Source organism: Anabrus simplex, chromosome 2 (genome assembly GCF_040414725.1).
Source record: "Anabrus simplex isolate iqAnaSimp1 chromosome 2, ASM4041472v1, whole genome shotgun sequence".
In the NCBI taxonomy this organism is placed as follows: Eukaryota; Metazoa; Arthropoda; class Insecta; order Orthoptera; family Tettigoniidae; genus Anabrus; species Anabrus simplex.
This window is the reverse complement of record NC_090266.1, coordinates 372302735-372322777: the sequence shown is the minus strand read 5'-3', so window position 1 is coordinate 372322777 and position 20043 is coordinate 372302735. Positions and strand designations below refer to the sequence as shown.

The 20043-nt window shown below is 37.9% G+C and overlaps 1 protein-coding gene and 1 pseudogene across 4 annotated transcripts in view; both read left to right on the top strand.

Annotated features, from left to right (window-relative positions):
* LOC136864146 (homeotic protein female sterile) overlaps positions 1-4459 on the top strand; it is an 83117-nt gene extending 78658 nt beyond the window's left edge. For all 4 annotated transcript variants that reach the window (XM_067140783.2, XM_067140784.2, XM_067140782.2 and 1 more), the window contains one exon: positions 3126-4459. In XM_067140783.2, coding sequence (XP_066996884.2) covers positions 3126-3305 — 180 coding nt within the window. In that variant the 3' untranslated portion in view covers positions 3306-4459. The remainder of the gene's footprint in view (positions 1-3125) is intronic.
* Positions 4460-7018: 2559 nt separating this feature from the next.
* Positions 7019-14022, top strand: LOC136862841 (uncharacterized; annotated as a pseudogene).
* The last annotated feature ends 6021 nt before the right edge of the window (positions 14023-20043 follow it).

The window sequence follows — 20043 nt, the reverse complement described above, 5'->3', positions numbered from 1 at the left end:
CCCGGCCGCCTTTGACCCCGCTCATTTTTTCTGTAGGTTGAATGAAACTCGGGACCATGAGCATCTCTAGAAGTGGAAACCTCGTTCCTTAAATTTTTCAACCTCCTAACGGGGAGTCGAATCCACCGTCCTTCTGGGTGAACCGAGCGTATCTTTACTGTCTCAGCCAGGCAGCCCCTTACAAACTATAGCTACTTGAAGCTATCAGGTCAACGGTGGCCTAACCCCAAGTAGGCTGGTTTGAGGGAATGGTGAATGGAACGTACTGATGTTTGCAGTGTAAGTTTCATTTTGTGGTACATGGCATGATTATTTATGGAATAATATTCATACTGTGTATATTAGTCATACACAATTGTGAAAGCATGAGTATTGGAATATTAACTACAGTAGAAGTCGGATAGTCTGGCATGTTCGGGACTGGCCCGGTGCTGGATTACCAAAAATACCGGACTATCGGGCGGTACCTCTTACTATGATATAGGTTAAGGTGTACAGCAAAAACAGCTGTAACATTGCATTTTGCAGTAAAATGTTGATCAGCAGAATCATTTAGCTCAAAATTAGGGCAGCACTAAATTTTCATTCAACACATTCAGTTTTACATATATGTACTGTTCAATATTTTAGTGTGACTTAAAACAATCTTGTATATCTTTTTGTTTTCGAGATCATTGTCGCATGGCATAAAAGTTATTTCTGATGATATGTAAATCAATAAGTTAAGTGGCATTATAATTAGTATTACACTCAGCAAAAGTGATGAATTTATTTAGGGATTCTGCAGATTTTGCCCATCTGATTCTCTCTTTTTCTTCGGTTTCCTCATCTGAGTCACTCTCTTCAAGATTGTGTATAGGTTGAGGGTTTAATACACTTTGGATAATGTCCTCATCGGTTAGCTCCTGCTCGGTAGGTTCATTGTTATCCATTTGAATCCACTCCACAAGTTCTTCTTCAGATGATATAGATGTTGATTCCCATAGGGAACCTGAAATATTTGTCCCAAATGAGTAAATTTATAATACCAATATAAATGGTCCATTATTGGACATTACAAATTTTCCAGCTAACTCATTCCTGGTTGCCAGTGTTTTGCCCCCGTGTGATAAATTGGGCTCATCAGTTGGTACATAGCAAACCCACCAAGACGCATGGCTACTGCATACCGTGGAGCCATACCGTGAGTTAGCTGGAAAATTTATAATGTCTAATAATGGACCATTTATATTGGTATTATAAATTTACTCATTCAGGACAAATATTTCAGGTTCCCTATGGGAATCAACATCTATATCATCTGATGGCCAAGCAGGCATCAATTTTTGGTAATGAGACAGTCTCTTATAGTGCCTTGGCACTGCCGGTGGCTCCAAATAGCCTACGTAGTGGCCTCCATAGTATGCACTAGCCATGCGTCATAATGAACAGGCAAGTTCGCAACATTTTTAAATGACCGAGGTTTTCTAGATTTACCAGTTACAAAAGGAGTTATTCGGTGGTTTCCAGATGCATTAGCACCAAGCAAAACGGTCAATCTGTCTTTGTTTTTGTTTTTTAACCCTTTAGCTGCCTTTTCACCTCCCACAGCTAGAGTAGATGTTGGTAAGCACTGCCATAGTAGGCCTGTTTCATCAGCATTGTAAATCTGATCAGCTGTTAGATTATTAACTGCGATTATTTCTTCAAACTCATCTTTGTATTTTTCTGCTGAATCTTGGTTTGCTGAAAGTGTCTCTCCGGTTACATCAAGTCTTCGAATTCCATGATGAAACTTAAAGTTTCTGAGCCAACCATCAGAAAAATTGCATTCACTTTCTGCAACACTTAAGTCTTGTCCAAATTTCTTTGCTTTTTCAAAAACCATTGGCCCCAATACTGGCTTTCCTTTGGAGTGTACAGCACTGAACTATTTGTACAATAAACTATCTAATTGTTCCAGTTTTTTTTGTTTTATGTTTGTCTGGAAGCCAATTTTTTCAGTTGTTACCGATTGAGAAGCAAATTTCATTAGTTCATCTTTATGTTTTTTTTAATGTCGTAAATGGTTGACGAGCCAATATTAAATTTATTCAACAACATATTTCTATTCTCACCTTTCTCCAGGCATTTGATGATTTCCAGGTTCTGGTTGATGGTCAGAGTTACGTGCTTACATTTCTCTCCTGATTTGGAACTTGAAGAAGGTTTCGGTTTCAAGAACATTGTCACTGCTTAAATACCAAGAAAACTTCCACAGGGCACTGTAATATGCATGTTCACTACACTACTGCACTACTGTAATATGGATCCTAGATCGTAAGAAAAAATACTGTAGCGAAAATGCTCACATCAAAACAATGAACTGAATCTGTGTGTGGTGACAGCCAACAATGCCGATTGTGTCTAACAATATCAGATGCGTAGTGAACACTTCCAGGTGGTTTTAAACTGTGCCGTGTGCTTTAACTGTCACAAACGTTTAAAAAAATCATTAAAAATTCCTGGAATGATGCCGGACCATCGGGCGTTCCGGACTGCTGGATGCCAGACTAATGTAATTCTACTCTATTTTGTTGTGTGTTAGGTCATTGCAGTTTTGGTGAAGTTGTCATTAATACGTGAAGTATTTGAAATAGGCCATTACTGCAGTACAAACTTTATTCAGATTTGTTCATCATCACACACTTTCTTCACAGTAATGATTTCTGCAGACTGCTTTGCAGATATCGCAGTTGAAGTAAGATAATAGGAAAGGTAGGTAGGTGCAGAGGGGGGCAAACTCGTCATTAGATCTTTCTTCTTAAAATCGGCAATGGTGTGTTCACTGGGATAAAGTAAACCCAAAGTCAAAATTACTGCTGATTGGTCTGGGGTAGTGAAGAGGGACTTTTTGAGGATAATATGGACTGCTAGGGGCCCCAGTTTAAAGTCTTGTTCTTGAGGATGTTGAACAGAAAAGTGTACACCAACAACCCTCGCACATCAGAAGAGCTATAGGAGAACATTTGGAAAGTTATATCAAACTTCTCACAGGATGGCATTTGGGTGGTGGTGCTGCTGCTGCATCTTAATACGATTTTGATTTCTTTTCTCTACACACTCTGCAAAGTTTATATTAATTTCTTTTGTCTTTTCTGTTTCAGGAGGCAATGTTAGTTCGTCATCATATTGAAGCTGAGTCCCTGCATGCTGTACAAGGTATGGATTGGGAGTGGAAAATGAAGGAGCTGGGTATCTGTGAATTTAAAGCAAAGCCTGTGATTGATGACTCCCATGTACCAATGGTGCATGTAAGTGATGACTTTGACTTGCTTCCTGCTTGAACATCCTTCCACCAATTGAGCTGAAAGCTTAAAGGATGAACCATGGTGTGAGGATATGTCAGAAAATGGGCCAGAATATATTTTACTGAGGTAAAATTTATGCATAGAAGACACTGTTCAACAGCAAAGGGAAGAAAAATCCTGGTAGAAGGGATGTGGCTCTTACACTGGAGGACTGTATTTGTGTTAGTAGTGCTATGATGAGAAGATCCATCTGAGAATGCAGAATGAAGGCTACATTTTATATAGGGCACGGGCTTACAGTGAAGAAATTCATATTATGTCATATGTGTAATCCTTGGTTATCAAAATATCTGTTCTGACATTCCTTTTATAACCATGAATATCAAAATACTGTATACTTATCATTACTGGATGTATGAGAGTTCCTCAGACTTAATTATTTCTCTATGTTTGGAAATTTTAGAATCCATGTTTTTTTTTAAAGTAAGGAGTTGTTAAAGCTGTATATTGTTTATATTAAATTATGGATGAGAGGAAATTTCTAGTTGTAACCTGCTATTCATTTCTGTATGTTAGTTCCATCATGTGTCAGTTCTTCACCAAATTATTCTGCAAATCAGTCCAGTGTATTCTATTATGTGTTTATTGTATCTGAAGCACTTCCATGTATGTAAATGCATTTATAAATGACATGTAAACTACCATGTAAAGAACTTAAAGTTAACATATACCTGCAATATTACAGAACTATTCATTGATTATAATGTGGTTCTCAACTTTGAAATATTTAAATGCTAACATATGGGTACAATGTTATGCAACTCTCTATGGGTCTCATCAGCAGTATATGTAAATATTTAAATACAGATCAATGTTACAGAACTATTCACTGATAATGACGTAGGTCTTGTAAGTAGAACATTAAATGTTAACAATGTTACAGAGTAGACCAATTACAATATGGGTCTTGTCAGTGGAATATTCAAATGTTAATAATGTTACAGAAGAGACCACCAATTATAAAATGTGTCTCATCAGTGGAATATTAAAATGTTATCAATGTTACAGAAATTACTGTCAATATTATAATATTGAAATATTTAAATGTTAACAATGTTGCAGAAATTACTGTCATTATTATAAAATGGGTCACATCAGTGGAATATTAAAATGTTATCAATGTTACATAACAGCCCATTAATTCATTACAATATCAGTCTTAAGCAGAATATTTAAATATCAACATATAAATATGTTTGGAAACTGTTCATTAATTAAATTGTGGATTACTTTAGTGCACTATGAACCAGGAAACAAATTTACTGAGAAATAATGAAATAATGAATGTACAGTGCAGGTCTCAGTCGAGTTGCCAGCCATCCCCTGTGCCATGTCTGGGCGAGTGGACAATGCAATAGCTCCCTGACCCATATAGCTCACCTAGTGATACCATGATCTCAGCTAGTCTGCAGTAAGTTTTGTACAGCATAACTGTTTCTTATACAGCAGTAGTTGATCAGTTTAATGCATTTCATGAATTCTGAATGAAGTGTTGAACATCGTATTTTCATGTGCTGTAGATTTTTAAAGCTTGAATCTGCTGGGAGAGTGAGAAAAGAATTCCACTGACAATTTCCTGGAGCATTAATGCAACGCATTACAGAATTAAGAAAATTGTGAATAAATTCAAAACTGTGGGTTCGGCAAGCAAGTTAAGCAAGCGACTGTCTTAACTGACAAAAACATTCTGGATATTTGTGAAAGACTTGAGCAATACCTCCAAAAATTTCAAAGGAAATTGGTTGAGCTAAGTGAGGTTTCATATTCTTCTGCCCAGCAGGCAGCAAGAAACCAGAAATTTAAGCCTTACAAAGTCACAGAAGTCAAAAGTTTAAGCCCAAGAGATCCAGTCACAAGAAAACATTATTTCAATTGCTTTCTTCAGTCTGTCAACAGTGATGAATTGAATCATGAATTAGTGCTGATTTCTAATGAGGCATGGTTTTATTTGCACGGATGCATAAATTCACAAAATAACCAGTACTGGTCACTTTACAAAGGTGAAAAAATGAGTGTATCCTCCTAATTCAATACATCATATATTCCATCATTAGACGGAGTAAACGAATTCAAACATGTTTCGGTTCGTTTCAGCCATCTTCAGTGAAAAATGAGGAGGTGGGGTTGAAATAATTTACATAATACAAGTTAAAAATGCCAAAAAAACATAATGAAGGAACAAAAGAGAGCCTAGACGGAAACAAAATGAGCACAATATACAATATTTACATCATTATGTGGAGCAAAAGACAACTCACTGCGACAAAATTCAGTGAAACAGGTGTTGATACAAAAGAATAATTGAAACTGAAAACTGTGTTAACCTAAGAAGAAAAGAAATGAAAGGTCCGCAGTCTCACTATGTGCACTTATTGTTCATTTCCATCTGTATCATTTGTTTTCATTTCTTTTCTTCTTACGTTAACACAGTTTTCAGTTTCAATTATTGTTTTGTATCAACACCTGTTTCACTGAATTTTGTTGCAGTGAGCTGTCTTTTGCTCCACATAATGATGTAAATATTGTATATTGTGCTAATTTTGTTTCCGTCTAGGCTGTCTTTTGTTTTTTCATTTGTTCCTTCATTATGTTTTTTGGGCATTTTTTAACTTGTATTATATAAATTATTTCAACACCTCCCCCTCATTTTTCACTGAAGATGGCCCAAACAAGCCAAAACATGTTTGAATTTGTTTACTCCGTCTAATGATGGAATATATGATGTATTGAATTAGGAGGATACACTCATTTTTTCACCTTTGTAAAGTGAAAACCGTCACGGAATGATTCTAATATCTTGTAACGGTACTGGTCCCTGAGAATCCAGTAATAATTCATGAAACTCCACTTCGTGACCTTGAAATAGGAGTTTGGTGCGATATTATTGCTGAAATAATTGTAGGGCCAATTGTTTTTAACGACACCATTAATTCTGACCAATACATTGAATTAATACTACCGAGTTTGATAGCTGCAGTCGCTTAATTGTGGCCAGTATCCAGTACTCAGGAGATAGTGGGTTCGAACCCCACTATCGGAAGCCCTGAGGATGGTTTCCGTGGTTTCCCATTTTCACACCAGGCAAATGCTGAGGCTGTACCTTATTTAAGGCCACAACCACTTCCTTCCCACTTCTAACTTCTTCCTGTCCCATCGTCGCCATAAGACCTGTCTGTGTCGGTGTAACATAAAGCAACTTGCAAAACAAAATTAATACTGAGCAAGTTTTTCCTCAACTGACTGAACAACAAAGGCAGCTCAGATATTTCACCTTGTAATTCAAAGAATGCAGTGTCAGATGTTTTTGGGGGCAGAATAATTAGTGCAGGTTTATGGCCAGCTCACTCTCTCGATTTAATACATTAGTGAATTATATTTATGGGGTAGTTTGAAAGAAAGCGTGTCAACAGTGTCCCATAGGAGAACTGAAAAATGCAATTCGCACCAACATTTTGTCAGACTCATTGGCTGAATGGTCAGCGCACTGGCCTTCGGTTCACAGGGTCCTGGGTTTGATTCCTGGCCAGGTTGGGGATTTTAACCTTCATTGGTTAATTCCAGTGGCTCAGGGCTGGGTGTCTGTGCTGTCCCCAACATCCCTGCAACTCACACACCACACATAACACTATCCTCCACCACAATAACACGCAGTTACTTACACGTGGCAGATACCGCCTACCCTCATTGGAGGGTCTGCCTTACAAGGGCTGCACTCCACTAGAAATAGCCACACAAAATTATTTTTAATTTGAAGAGTCATGACGAATTGCCGAGAGTGAACTGGAATATCATCACATGCTCCAATGCTACAGAGCATTTCCTTCACTAAGGCCACGTGCACATCGAGCGTGCTTTGCATAGTGTCGCATGTTGCTCAACGTTAAGCGCCACGCTAAGCACGAGTGCTTTATTCCTAAGCCAGGGGTTCACACCATGCGTGCTCTATTGCGCAGTACACCTACCTTCCAGCTAAGCGAAGCGCCAGGTAATAAGCAGTGTTGGTTAATTGCTTAGCATTACGTCACTTTTCCTGAAGCTATGGAAGAAGAAATTATTCATGCAGTGTTTCAAAGAGAAAAAATATGGAACCCAAGACACAAAAACTATAAAAAGGTAACTGTTTTGCAAAAGAAGTGGACTGAATTATCTACAACATTTAGCAAAGATGGTAAGTTTTATTGCATTCCTACTGTAAACATATACAATGATATTACTTCTATTCTGACACTATAAACTGGGATTAACATTGTGACAGGATGGGAAACTTTGTGACAACAGTGCATAGAATGTCGCAGGCTCTGTTATATCAGTTTATACTTTTACCAACGGAAGGTGGTAACATGAAGAATTATACTGCTCTGCAGGCTAGCAGTGGGCTTGGAAGTAAATATTTGTATTTATGAAAGATTATATTTGTCATAAATTTATTCCACTTTCGTTACGGTAGTAAAATGTATATGCTAAATGTAATTATTCTGCCATGTTACAGATCCAGTGCCATTAAAGAAATCGCAGAAAGTACCACGGATGTTTTTAGCTCTGTCCGAGAAACGACACTGGGTTGGTGTGTTAGTCCATAATGAATTACCAAGCTGAGCAATCAGTACTCATCATTTTCCGTCTGGAAAAGTTCGTCGACTAAAACGAAATTGTGAAGGATACAAATAGCTTTCACAGTATTACTTGCATTGGAAACATCAGTTTGCTTTCAGTAAAACCCGACACTTACTACACATAATACCAAAGGCACATTCTACACTTCTTCTTGCCCTTGAAAGTTGATAATTATAAATACGTTTCCAATTGTCTAAAATTCTTTTGGGGTATGGCCTCATCAAGTACTGCAAAACAGGGTATGCTTCATCACCAATAATGACAAAAGGAGCGATATCCTGAGTCTGTGGGAGTTCCTGTGCTGGACACTTAATATCATTGTGTTTGCTGTCCAACGCTCCTAGACAATTTGAAAAATTCCATTTTTTCCAATACTTTTCTACTACTTGTCATCACATTTCAGTTGTAGGGGTTGGAAGGTATGTCACCTGTAAAACATTCCATATTACTACACAAGTCCGTTTAATAATTTAAGAAATTGTTGACATGCCCAATCAAAAGAGAAGTGTGATGATGATGCTTGTTGTTTAAAGGGGCCTAACATCAAGGTCATCGGCCCCTAATGGTACGAAATGAAATAACAAAAAATTCAAATTCATCCACTGACTAAAATAAAATAAGAAATGTCATGAAGAATGGATGGACATGAACCCCACAAAAAAAAAAAAAAAAAAACAGTGGATCAGACTAAAAAAGAAGGTAGTGAATTAGAGTATTATTGACCAAGGGACCATTTATAAAGCACAATGATGCTTGATGTCTGAAGGGGTGCTAAATTCATGTCTAAGGCCCCACAGAATGGTACATGCCGCGAGTAAAGTAGAACCATGGTATTTGTCATTTTGGGGTACTGATCAAAAGTAGCGAAGACTCACGGTGGTCCACACAAGATGGTACTACTCACAAGTATTGCAATTCGTACAGGGAACGCAGACCTATGGTGTTTCTCACACAATGGCGCCACTCATAGCCAATGCAAACCAGTAAGGTTCCTCACCTAGGTGTACTAGTCACGGGGCCCGGTATTCCCGTGGTGTTCCTCACATAGTGGGTACCAATCACAGGCAATGCTGACCCACGGTGCCGCTCATATAGCGGTACAACTCACAGGCTACGCCCAGACCCGCGGTGTTGCCCACATGGGTACAACGCACGGGTACTGAAATCCACCAGGCCAGGCTTTTTACTGCAACTAATCACAAACCTATTTCGTACCAATTTAGTGATACTACTCGCAAGTACATGCAACCCATGGTGTTCCCCGTATGATGGTACGAATCAAGAGTAGTTTCATGGTTCTAATTCAGTCATCCCTTGGTCGCCCCTTGTAGTCGCCTCTTACGACAGGCAGGGGATACCGTGGGTGTATTCTAAATGTGCGTCCCCCACCCGCAGGAGGTAGTGTGTTTGGTCCGCGAGAGGTATTTTATTTCCCTCAAGTACGCCGGCAAGTCGGTTAGGACCCCCCTATCCGCCACTTGGGACGCGCCACGTGGGAGTATCACCTCTCCCCCTGCTACGCCAGCGTAGTAGGTTTGTGGCAAAAGAGAAGTGCCAAGGAATGAAATTACTCTCCAGTGGCAAGATATCTGAAAGAAATAGCAAATTATAAATAGTTGTGTAGAATCTTTGTAATAAATAAGAAAGTTAGTTAAATCTGTAAGTCACATTCTTTCATAAATATTGTATAATTTGAAAAGTCAGTACAAACCACTTATTTTCTCATTCAAGTCTATTCTTTGTTTACATTTCAGTTAAAACTGTGAAAGCCAAATGGAATATCTTAAGAGATTACTTCCAACGTGAGTGCAAGAAACTGAATCATTCGAGATCTGGAGCAGGAGCCGATGATGCACCGAAGGGGTCATTGTGGCAATATTATGACGCAATGCTCTTCATTAAAGATGTTTCAACTTCTGACAAAGTCAAATAAAGTCTACAAGAAGGATTTAAACCTGACAAAAGCCAGGAAAGAATACCTAAAGATTCCACTGAACATGAAATAATACAGTCACCATTACCACAAAGTGAAGAGTCCATGCCACAAAACAACTCTTCGTCATCACGTGTTAAAAAAAAAAAAAAAGAAAACACAAGAAGATAAAATATTGGCTGTTGAAAAAATAAAATTGGATTTGTTATTGAAAGAAGCAGAACGGGAAGAAGATGCTGATTTGCTCTTCCTTAAGAGTTTGTTGCCGGACATCAGTACACTGCCTCTATGGCGAAAACGTCGTTTGAGACTTAAGATACATGAACTAGTTGTCAGTGAGAGTGAAGATAATGAAAGACAGAATACTTCAGTTGAAATGAATTTTATGGTATCACCTGAAGCAGCTAATCAGCCCACATTCTCATTATTTATTCATCAAGATTCTTTGCCTTAAAGCTTTATTTTTTCTGTGCTACTTTGCTATTTGCTTAAGTAAAATGTTAAGTGCTGTGGATTATTTCTGTATATTTTGTATCACCTTCAATAATAACAATAAAAATATAATCTGTTTAAAAAAATTTATGCTGTGACTCCACTTTCTATTATTATTATTTTATGTACCACACTGTTAAAATTAGCTGCTGTTCAGGTGATATCTTCTGTCTGTAGTTAGTACCAGGTCCTCCAAGATGCTTTTTCCAACATCCCCAAGAGCATGACAAAGGTATTTTTTGTCATTCTTAAGTAATCATAAAATTTATCAGTATGAAGTCTTGTCCCTGTACAAATAGTAGAATTCCCCGAAAGTATTTAGTTCTTCAATAAATTCATGAATCCATTTATGATTCTTCTTTCTAATTTTCAATTTTAATTAACTATAATCCATCAACAAAATTTTTCTAGCGAACTTAATGGCATATTTTAGTGTGTGACCACCCTAAAATGCCTCGCACCAAATGAAACTGACTGCATGGCATAGAAAATTTGGTGTGAACAGGAAGCTCGACTTGCGCTATGTATAGCACTTCATGTTGCACGCAACACGCTATGCGATGCACGCTCTGTGTGCACGCGGCATCACTGTAATAGGGTAAGTTTTATTGCTTTTTCAATCTGATTATCCAATCATCAAGGTACATGGGTTTCCTACAGGCAATGGTGACTGTTCTCTCATTTACCGGCATGCGGCATGTAGGAAAGACAGCAACCGTAGCAGGTTTCTTTCAAAATTTGATTGTTGAAAGTGTACTCCTATTTCTTCCTCAAAATATATTACATTCATTAAAGTTCAGTATCTGAGTTTTAGACGGCTTATAAATGAAAATTGCCGGCTCTGTGGTGTAGGGGTAGCGTGCCTGCCTCTCACCCGGAGGCCTCAGGTTTGATTCCCGGTCAGGCCAGGGTTTTTACCTCGATCTGAGGGCTGGTTCGAGGTCAACTCGGCCTATGAGGAGCTATCTGATGGCGAGATAACGGCCCCGGTCTAGAAAGCCAAGAATAACAGCTGAGAGGATTCATCATGCTGACCACACGACACTTCATAATCTGCAGGACATCGGGCTGAGCAGCGGTCGCTTGGTAGGCCATGGCCCTTCGGGGCTGTTGCGCTATGAGGTTTGGTTTTGGTTTGGTTTTATAAATGGAAATTTTTAACAAACTGCAAGAGAGCTTCAGATGTTGACCAATTTAAGTGTCTGTACCTAAATGCCTTTCTTACTGTCAGAGGTTTGATCATAGTTATGGTCCTCATCTTCAACATATATCTCTGCCTTTAGCAGCTGTTACACTACCTTTCTATTTAAAGAAATTAAAGAGTACTAGTTATTAATCAACCAGAATAGTATATATCTTCAATTTTGTGTCTGGGATGCTTTTCTATGTAAGATGGCAGATTCAAAAAATTTCCCTTTGTTCATAAGAAACTTCTAAATGGTAAACAAATGATATACTACATAAAAAACTGAAGATACAAACTTGTACTTTCCTTAGTAATCTATAAAAATAATTCACAAGAATAGAACTGCCAGTTTCCAGTAATTTCAACAGACTAACTTAATCATGAAAGGTTCTTTGGCTTGCATACCATCAATGGAGGGCCTACTGCTTTACAGTTAATCTGATTGATGATTAGACCTTCTTGAAAACAAAATTCTTGCACTGGCTGCTGCTTCGTCATAGAAGCCTTATTGTATCTACAAGTTTTCATCAGGATGGTTGGCAATATGTACAACACATAAAAATCATATTTATGCTTCCAAGGGAAATAGATCAAATGTGTGTTGGTTAACATTCTACGCATTCATATAATGCTTTTATTATGCAACACTTCCCTTGAAACCTCTTGTCTTCCCATAACAAAATACAGCACCTGCAGAGCTGCATTTGTAAAAAGTAACATATATTGACCAAAAAGTCACAATATCTGACACCGTACACAAAAGAACATGACATAGTCTATACAACGAGCCCAGGAAAAGACAGAATAGTGCAAATATTTTTTAATGTCCTCTGAGAATATTTATATTTATGTTCTGTTAGTACCTTTTATTTTATAGGTCAAAAAGGCTGCTGATATTCTCAGTAAAAATAAACAAGAGTATAACACAAGGATAAAACTAATTGGGTCCTTTGTTAATATACAGACAGTTCTGAGTAAACTATAAACCCAAAAGTGGTTAATGTAGCTAGAACTTTGAGTTCATTTACTGGTATGTGGCATGTAGGAAAGACAGCATCCCTAGCAGGTTTCTTTCAAAATGTTATTGTTGAAAGTATACTCATATTTCTTCCTCAAAATATATTACATTCATTAAAGTTCAGTATAAAGTTCACCATATTCACTGAGAGTCATGTTGACACTGGGTTAGTGAATTCTAAATACAGTTTGTATGAACTTCCAAAAACTACTGTTTTTCAGCTAGATTTTGTTCCTGGCCCATAGAACAGTGGTATATTTAAATGTGAACATAGATGGATACTGTGTCTAGGAACATTACGGTGATAACAATATGTTTCTGTGGTTTGACTATTGGCTTAAAAAATGTTCTGTCATACATTGCAACCTGTGTTTTTTAATGAGATGTAAGATGTGATAATACATAACACTTGAACACTGTAATTACAAGGTGGATTTATATGCTTTAATAGATATGATTTGTACCATTCAGTGAGGAACAACCTCTAAAAAAAGAGCATTGATTATCTTTGTTAAGAAGTCACAATTCTATTCAATGGCAAATCAAAAACTTTAAATAAATACAATCAACATGAGTCGCAAATAAAAGTTTATGGCGTGCTGCAATGCTCAATTGCAAAATTTGTATATTATATTATTGTCAGATGAAAAACAATGTTCTTTGTATTAATAAATTCAGCATTGGAATATAAACCAAAATTTAAAATTCTAAAATATCCCTGATGGATACTTGGTAGTCTGGGACGTTGTTACTTGTGTAAGAAATTGTTCTGTGATGAGACAAAACATTAGAAAAGATCACTCTTGTATTCGTATTATTTGGTATAGTCATTTTTGAGAAAAGTATTAACAGACAAATGCTCAAACTAACCACCTCTTATCTCAAATGGATATACAGTACCTTCTTCATTATGACTGGTTCAAAATTACTACACTTACTTCAACCAATATGACCACCAAGTAATACCAAGCAGAGCTACTAGTTAGTGTATTTTAATGCTGATGAAGAATAAGGAATGTAGTCTGTAATTTTGCTCAATATTAATTAGGACCATGCTGAGGATGAGGGATCTTGTGTGGCTGTGAAATATACAAAATAATCTGCTGGAGAATTAGTTCCATACTCTGAAATGTTTACATGATGCATATAAATCCACACTTTAGTTGAATTTTAGTGATGTTGGATGAATAGTCATTAAATAGTCATGTTGAGTTTGGAAAGTTCAGTATAATATAACCCCGACCTTCACTCCAACATATACTACATTTATAGGAAAATCTCATTAATGCACTCCCATTTTTAAGGCCACCTCATTCATTACACTCTTTTTATATTGTCCTTGGACATTTCATATATAATTCTGCATAATATTACCTTCTTATAACACTCCCAAATCCTGAGTAAAAATTCTGTATACATTGTGAAACTTGTAAGGATGGTAAATAAATAGTTGCTGTGCAGTCATTGAACCTTGAGTGTATAAAAGAAATTTCACCCTCAACCCAAAAAACCCTCCGGCCAGCACAATTTGGGAAGGGGTGTACTTAATGCCTTAGTGGTACTCATATTTTCCTTTCCATGAAAGGAATTTAACACTCAAAAGAACCTCTGTCATTAAAAAATTGGTAGATGTTAATTTAGGGGATTTTGTATCAATTGACATGATGTCAGAAACCCACAATGTTGATGAAATGATTGCAGATCATGCTGTCACTACAGCCCAGGATGTAAACAATGATGAAATTGAATCTGCAGAGGAAAATATCCCTCATATGAAACAAAGCCCTTGGAGGAGAAAAATGGAACATGTTTCATTCAATTGGGACATTTATAGCCATAATCATAAGACAATGTATATAAATTATAAAATAAGGATACATTAAAATGCACACGTTAAAAAAACACTGGCTAGTTCTTCATATGTTCTGTCCGCTGCTGATTAAAAACATAACCATTGTCAGCATGCATGCAATTGTGTTGAATGTATAGAACTGGTTACAAAAGTTTCTTCAAAGAATTATGGCCTACAATTATTTATTTATTATGCCTTTGTAGGTGGTGAAGTTAGGGCTCTTGGCCCTCTCTTACACTTAACCACTGCAGTGATACATCATTGAGAGCAGAGTTTGAGTACATAATATTATATAGTAAATAATAATCTACACAAAAATACATTACACTTTTCTAACTCACATTCATTTGATCTTCCAGTCATACAAGTTAGTCAGCTGCATTCAGCAAGTAGTCTCGGCAAGCAGTCTTAAATTTAAGTAATGAGGTGGAACTTCTGACACTGACAGGTAGGGAATTCCAAAGTCTAGAACCCGCCACAACAAAGGAATTGTTGTACATAGAGGATCGGTGAACAGGAATAGAAAGGGAGGAGCCAGAGCGGGTATTACTGCTGTGAAAGGAGGACAAATACTTAAGCTGGGATGAAATGTATAGTGGTCTGTCTTCAGAGAGCAGTCTGTATATCTGTATCAGTATGTGATGCTTTCGTCGTTTGTCAGGTTTCAGCCATGAAATAGTGTGATAGTATGGGGTGACATGTGTATCATAACTCAGACTGTATATAAATCTAAGGCAACAATTAAGCGCTTGCTGAAGTTTCGAAGTCTGCTCTTTTGTTGCGTCTACCAGAATGACGTCACAGTAGTCGAGGATGGGAAGCACTAGCGTTTGTATGAGTTTGACTCTCACATTACAAGGTAAAATATTGCTGTTTCTTTTAACCGAATGAAGTCTCGAAAATATTTTTCTACACACATTCTTAATATATTCAGACCAATTTAAAGTTTCGTTCATTGTCACTGCAAGATTTCTCACAGTTTGGCTGAATGGAATAACTCTACCATTCAGTATAACTGGAGGAATAGTTTCATATCTTAGTGTGGCCAACAATTTTTGAGAGCCAATAATGATTGCTTGTATCTTCGAGGGGTTAAGAAGGAGGGAATTTTTTATGGAGTAAGCATTAAGTCGCTGAAGGTCAGCGTTGATACCCGTTATGGCATAAGGCAAATCAGAGGTCTTACAGTGACAGTAAATTTGTAAGTCGTCCGCATAAAGATGGTAGCTACAATTCTTTAAATTAGATGAAATGTCGTTTATGTAAAAGATAAAGAGCAATGGGCCTAAAACACTACCCTGCGGTGTGCCTTCCTTCCTGGTTAGCCAGTGAGAGGTTTGATCAAGGGTTATAATTCGTTGCGCTCAATTTTTGAGATACGATGAAAACAAATTAATAGTTCGTTGATCAAAGTAGTAAGATTACATCTTGTTTAATAGAGTCTGGATGTTTATAGTGTCAAATGCGCTACTGAAATCGAGGAGAGTAAGTATTGTCACCAGTCTTTGGTCCATTGCGTGCCGTATGTCATCAGTCACTTTGAGCAGGGCAGTTGCTGTGCTGTGTCCCTTCTTGAAGCCAGATTGCAATGGGTCTAGGAGAGAATGGTTGTTTAAGTATTCCAACACCTGCTCATGAACCAGACGCTCAAGTGCTTTGGAAATCGCTGGTAAGATAGAAATTAGTCTGTAGTTGGATGGTAGGGAGGGGTCAGGTTTCTTAGGCACAGGGATAACATTAGCTAGTTTCCATAGTGAAGGAAAGGTTCCGTTTTTAAGGCAGTACGTAAAAATGTGGGTAATAGTTGGTAAAACAGAGATAGAGCTGCACCCAAATAACATCAACAGGGAAGACGGCTTCAAGTTATCAAATACATGGAGACCTGTACTGCAGAAATACATGCATAACCCCACCATGGCACAGCGGGACGCACTCTAACTGTCGACAGAGGGCGGTGAATCAGTAACTTCCCTCCTAACCACCACAGAACAGCGCCACGATCCTTGAGTCCAGTTAGTGGGGTAGGCCGTGGATAGTACGGGCATGACTTCCACGTTCCTTCAGAGAATTTCTTTGTTCACTGTCGGAGGCAAAACTTCACATGCCCTGATGAAGGCCAATGCAATTTGGCTGAAAGCTTGGCTTTATTATTAAATATATATATATATATATAGTGCCTTTAATCCAGTTCCTTTATTTCTTTATGTTAATACAATGAGCCACGAAAACCTAAGTTCTTATATTTTTTTGTACAATTAAAAAAGGTAATACTGTACTACTTACGTTAATATATAATATAACATGTGAGGAGCATCGTTTCAAAACGTATTAAATGCAGTCGAGGTCAGAATATGTTTTGATGCGGTTTCCCGCCAATTAGGACATTCTCTTTAACGCTGTTGATTTAGATTGGGTCATTTCGTATTCTTTCCCCATAGGAATTCAGTGCTGGAAAACATGATTCGGAACAAATCGTATTATGTGCACCACGGCGAACGGTTCAGAACGTATTCTGTTCACAATAATGTTTCCCAGCCTGCATTTATCCCGCTCTTTTGTTGGCTGTTCCCGCTATTTTTATAATCGTACTTGACAATGTGGTATTGCTTGCATGCCCGTTCACTTTCCATCACCATGGAGGGCTACTTACCCGTAGGAGAGTGTTTCCGCAGACCTGAATGTGAAAAAGTAGTTCTTCCAGAATATTTTCTGTACACAGTTCAACATTGGGTTTGGGACACCATCCACGGATGCTTGTAGATACTGCGCTTGAATGCTCTTTCAGATTAAATCTGAAAAAGATAGTGATAAAAAGAACAGTTTACTACCTGATATGGGAGCAGATAAAATTCACTCACAGGATTTTCACAAACTTATTAGGGAATGACCTGCTGACACAATGTCCTTCTGCTTTGATTTGCAACAAGCACAACCGCTTTCTAAATTATCAATTGGCGAAGCGTTCTATTCGCACCAGATGTCATTTTACGCACTGTGCGTTAGCTATGTCAGTATTCAGAATCCAAAATTTTATGTATGGACTGAGACCGAGGCTGGAAGTGGGCCCAACGATGTGTCATCAGCCGTTACTTCGTTTTTAGATGAGGTACATTTCGATAAATCGGTCACCTGTATCAGGCTGTTCGCAGACGTATGTGGAGGCCAAAACAAGAACATGCACATTATCCATGCTCTAGTTTACTGGCTACAAACCAAAGCACTCACTAACATTTCCATGATTGTTGTCATCTTTCCTGTCAGAGGACATTCACTTTTACCTGCAGAAAAAGGTTTTTGGTGTTGTAGAAAAGTTTCTTCGTAAGTGCTCTGACATCGTTACTCCCGAGGAATACCGAGAGATCTATCAGTCTGTGGGGACTGTAAAACATCTAGGAAAAGAATGGGTTATAAGGGACTACACGATCCTCGCCAAGCATTTTAAGAAATTGGATGGGATTAAAGAAATGAAGACGGTGATTCTGAAGAAAAGCAAGAAAAGTGGTCAGTACCACGTTACAGTAAAGTTGGAACCGATGTACAGGTTTGATGACCCCTCAAAGCAATTCGTAACCCTTCTGAAACGAGGCATAAGGCTGGGTCAGGTACATGAACCTCCCGTAATCGATAAACCGAGAGCATTACCTGACGCTAAAAAACTGGATGATGAGAACCTGCTGAGAGCCACATTTGGAGACAACTGGAAGGAGTTCCACAGTTTACAGTTTTATGTTTAAGCACTAAACATCGGTTCAATATCAGATACTGCTAGTCTGACTCATGATGACGACTGTGACTGTTTGCATGAGGAAGGAGAATTACTTGCCGGTCTGAGTGGCTCAGATGGTTGAGGCGCTGGCCTTCTGACCCCAACTTGGCAGGTTCGATCCTGGCTCAGTCCGGTGGTATTTGAAGGTGCTCAAATACGTCAGCCTCATGTCGGTAGATTTACTGGCACGTAAAAGAACTCCTGAGGGACTAAATTCTGGCACCTCGGGTCTCCGAAATCCATAAAAGAGTAGTTAGTGCGACGTAAAGCAAATAACATTATTATTATTATTATTATTATTATTATTATTATTGAAAATGAAAATGAAATCCTACAACCTGTTTTCCAGTCAGTGACCGGGTCAGGGTTGTAATGAATGAAACATATATAGGCTGTTATTACAATGGGGTCGCCACTCCCAAGGTGATTTATTAATGAGTGATACATGCTATGAAATGATAATGGAGAGTGTTGCTGGAATGAGAGATGACAGGGAAAACCAGAGTACCCGGAGAAAAACCTGTCCTGCCTCCGCTTTGTCCAGCACAAATCTCACTTGGAGTGACCAGGATTTGAACCACGGTATCCAGCGGTGAGAGGCCGACGCGCTGCCGTCTGAGCCACGGAGTCTTTATTATTATTATTATTATTATTATTATTATTATTATTATTATTATTATTATTATTATTATTATTATTATTGAGAATTACTTGAACGACTGTAAACATCTATATAGCATTAACAATGTGTTAATAATAACTTAATTTACTGTACATGATGCGCCGTAGCTAACAATAAAGTCAATAAAAATCTTTGGAATCAAATGAACGGTTCAAATCGTATTATGTGAATAAAAGGTTGTATCAAAACGTATTTTGTTCAGTGAATTGGTTCAAAACGTATTAAGTAAAATTGTATAATTAAAATGACGCCTTCATGTACTGGGAAATGATTTGAATCATGAATGATTCAGGAACATAACCTCAATACCTAGATTTTGCCGTTTAGAATTTTGACATGTCTTATTTGGTTAGGAAGTAAAAAGTTTTTTTTTAACTTCCTGTAAAAGTATAATCTGTGCACTTAATACGATTTGAAACGATGCTCCTCATGTACTGTATTGGAATTTTATGTTTTTCCAGATTTTCCGTATTTTCGATCATCCGGATCAGTTCCGGTCCCACCTAATCCGGATAAACGAGGTTCTTGTGTACTTTCTCAGACTTTGTTTTGAGTATGGCTGGTAGTTGCCTCGAACTTGAGTATATAGTGGTTTTTTTTTTTTTTTTTTTTTTTTTTTTTTTTTTTTTTGCGATGGAGAGATGTCAAGAACATGGCTGAGTTTATCAATAATGTGGTGCCTCGTGGAAAATTTTACAAGGAGAGAAGTAGTAAACTCGTGTCCTCATCGTGAGGTAGTGCAGCTCTTTTCATGCACACCCCCATTGGAGGTGAGCTGCATGTACCATTTCAACCACATACCAGCCCTCCTGCCATTCTTAAATTTCTGGCAGTACCAGGAATCGAACCCGGGCCCCCGAGGACGGCAGCTAATAACACTAACCGTTACGCTACGGAGGCGGACAGGAGAGAAGTGAACATGTGAACTGCAATTACTTTTAAAATCTGTATCGTGTTTCAAAAGTGAATGTGGACTGGTTAAATCAATAGCCTACATATTTGGACCAGGAAAAATGGAAACAAAGGGAGGTGCTATTAAGAACACATAAAAGCATTTTTAAGATTGGTAGGTGACCCTGGATTTCAGTGTGGCATCGGAGTAGGCATTCATCAAACAAATATGTCCAAAATCTTGTGGAGGTTATGGACCACATCATGGCTAAAGCTGCAG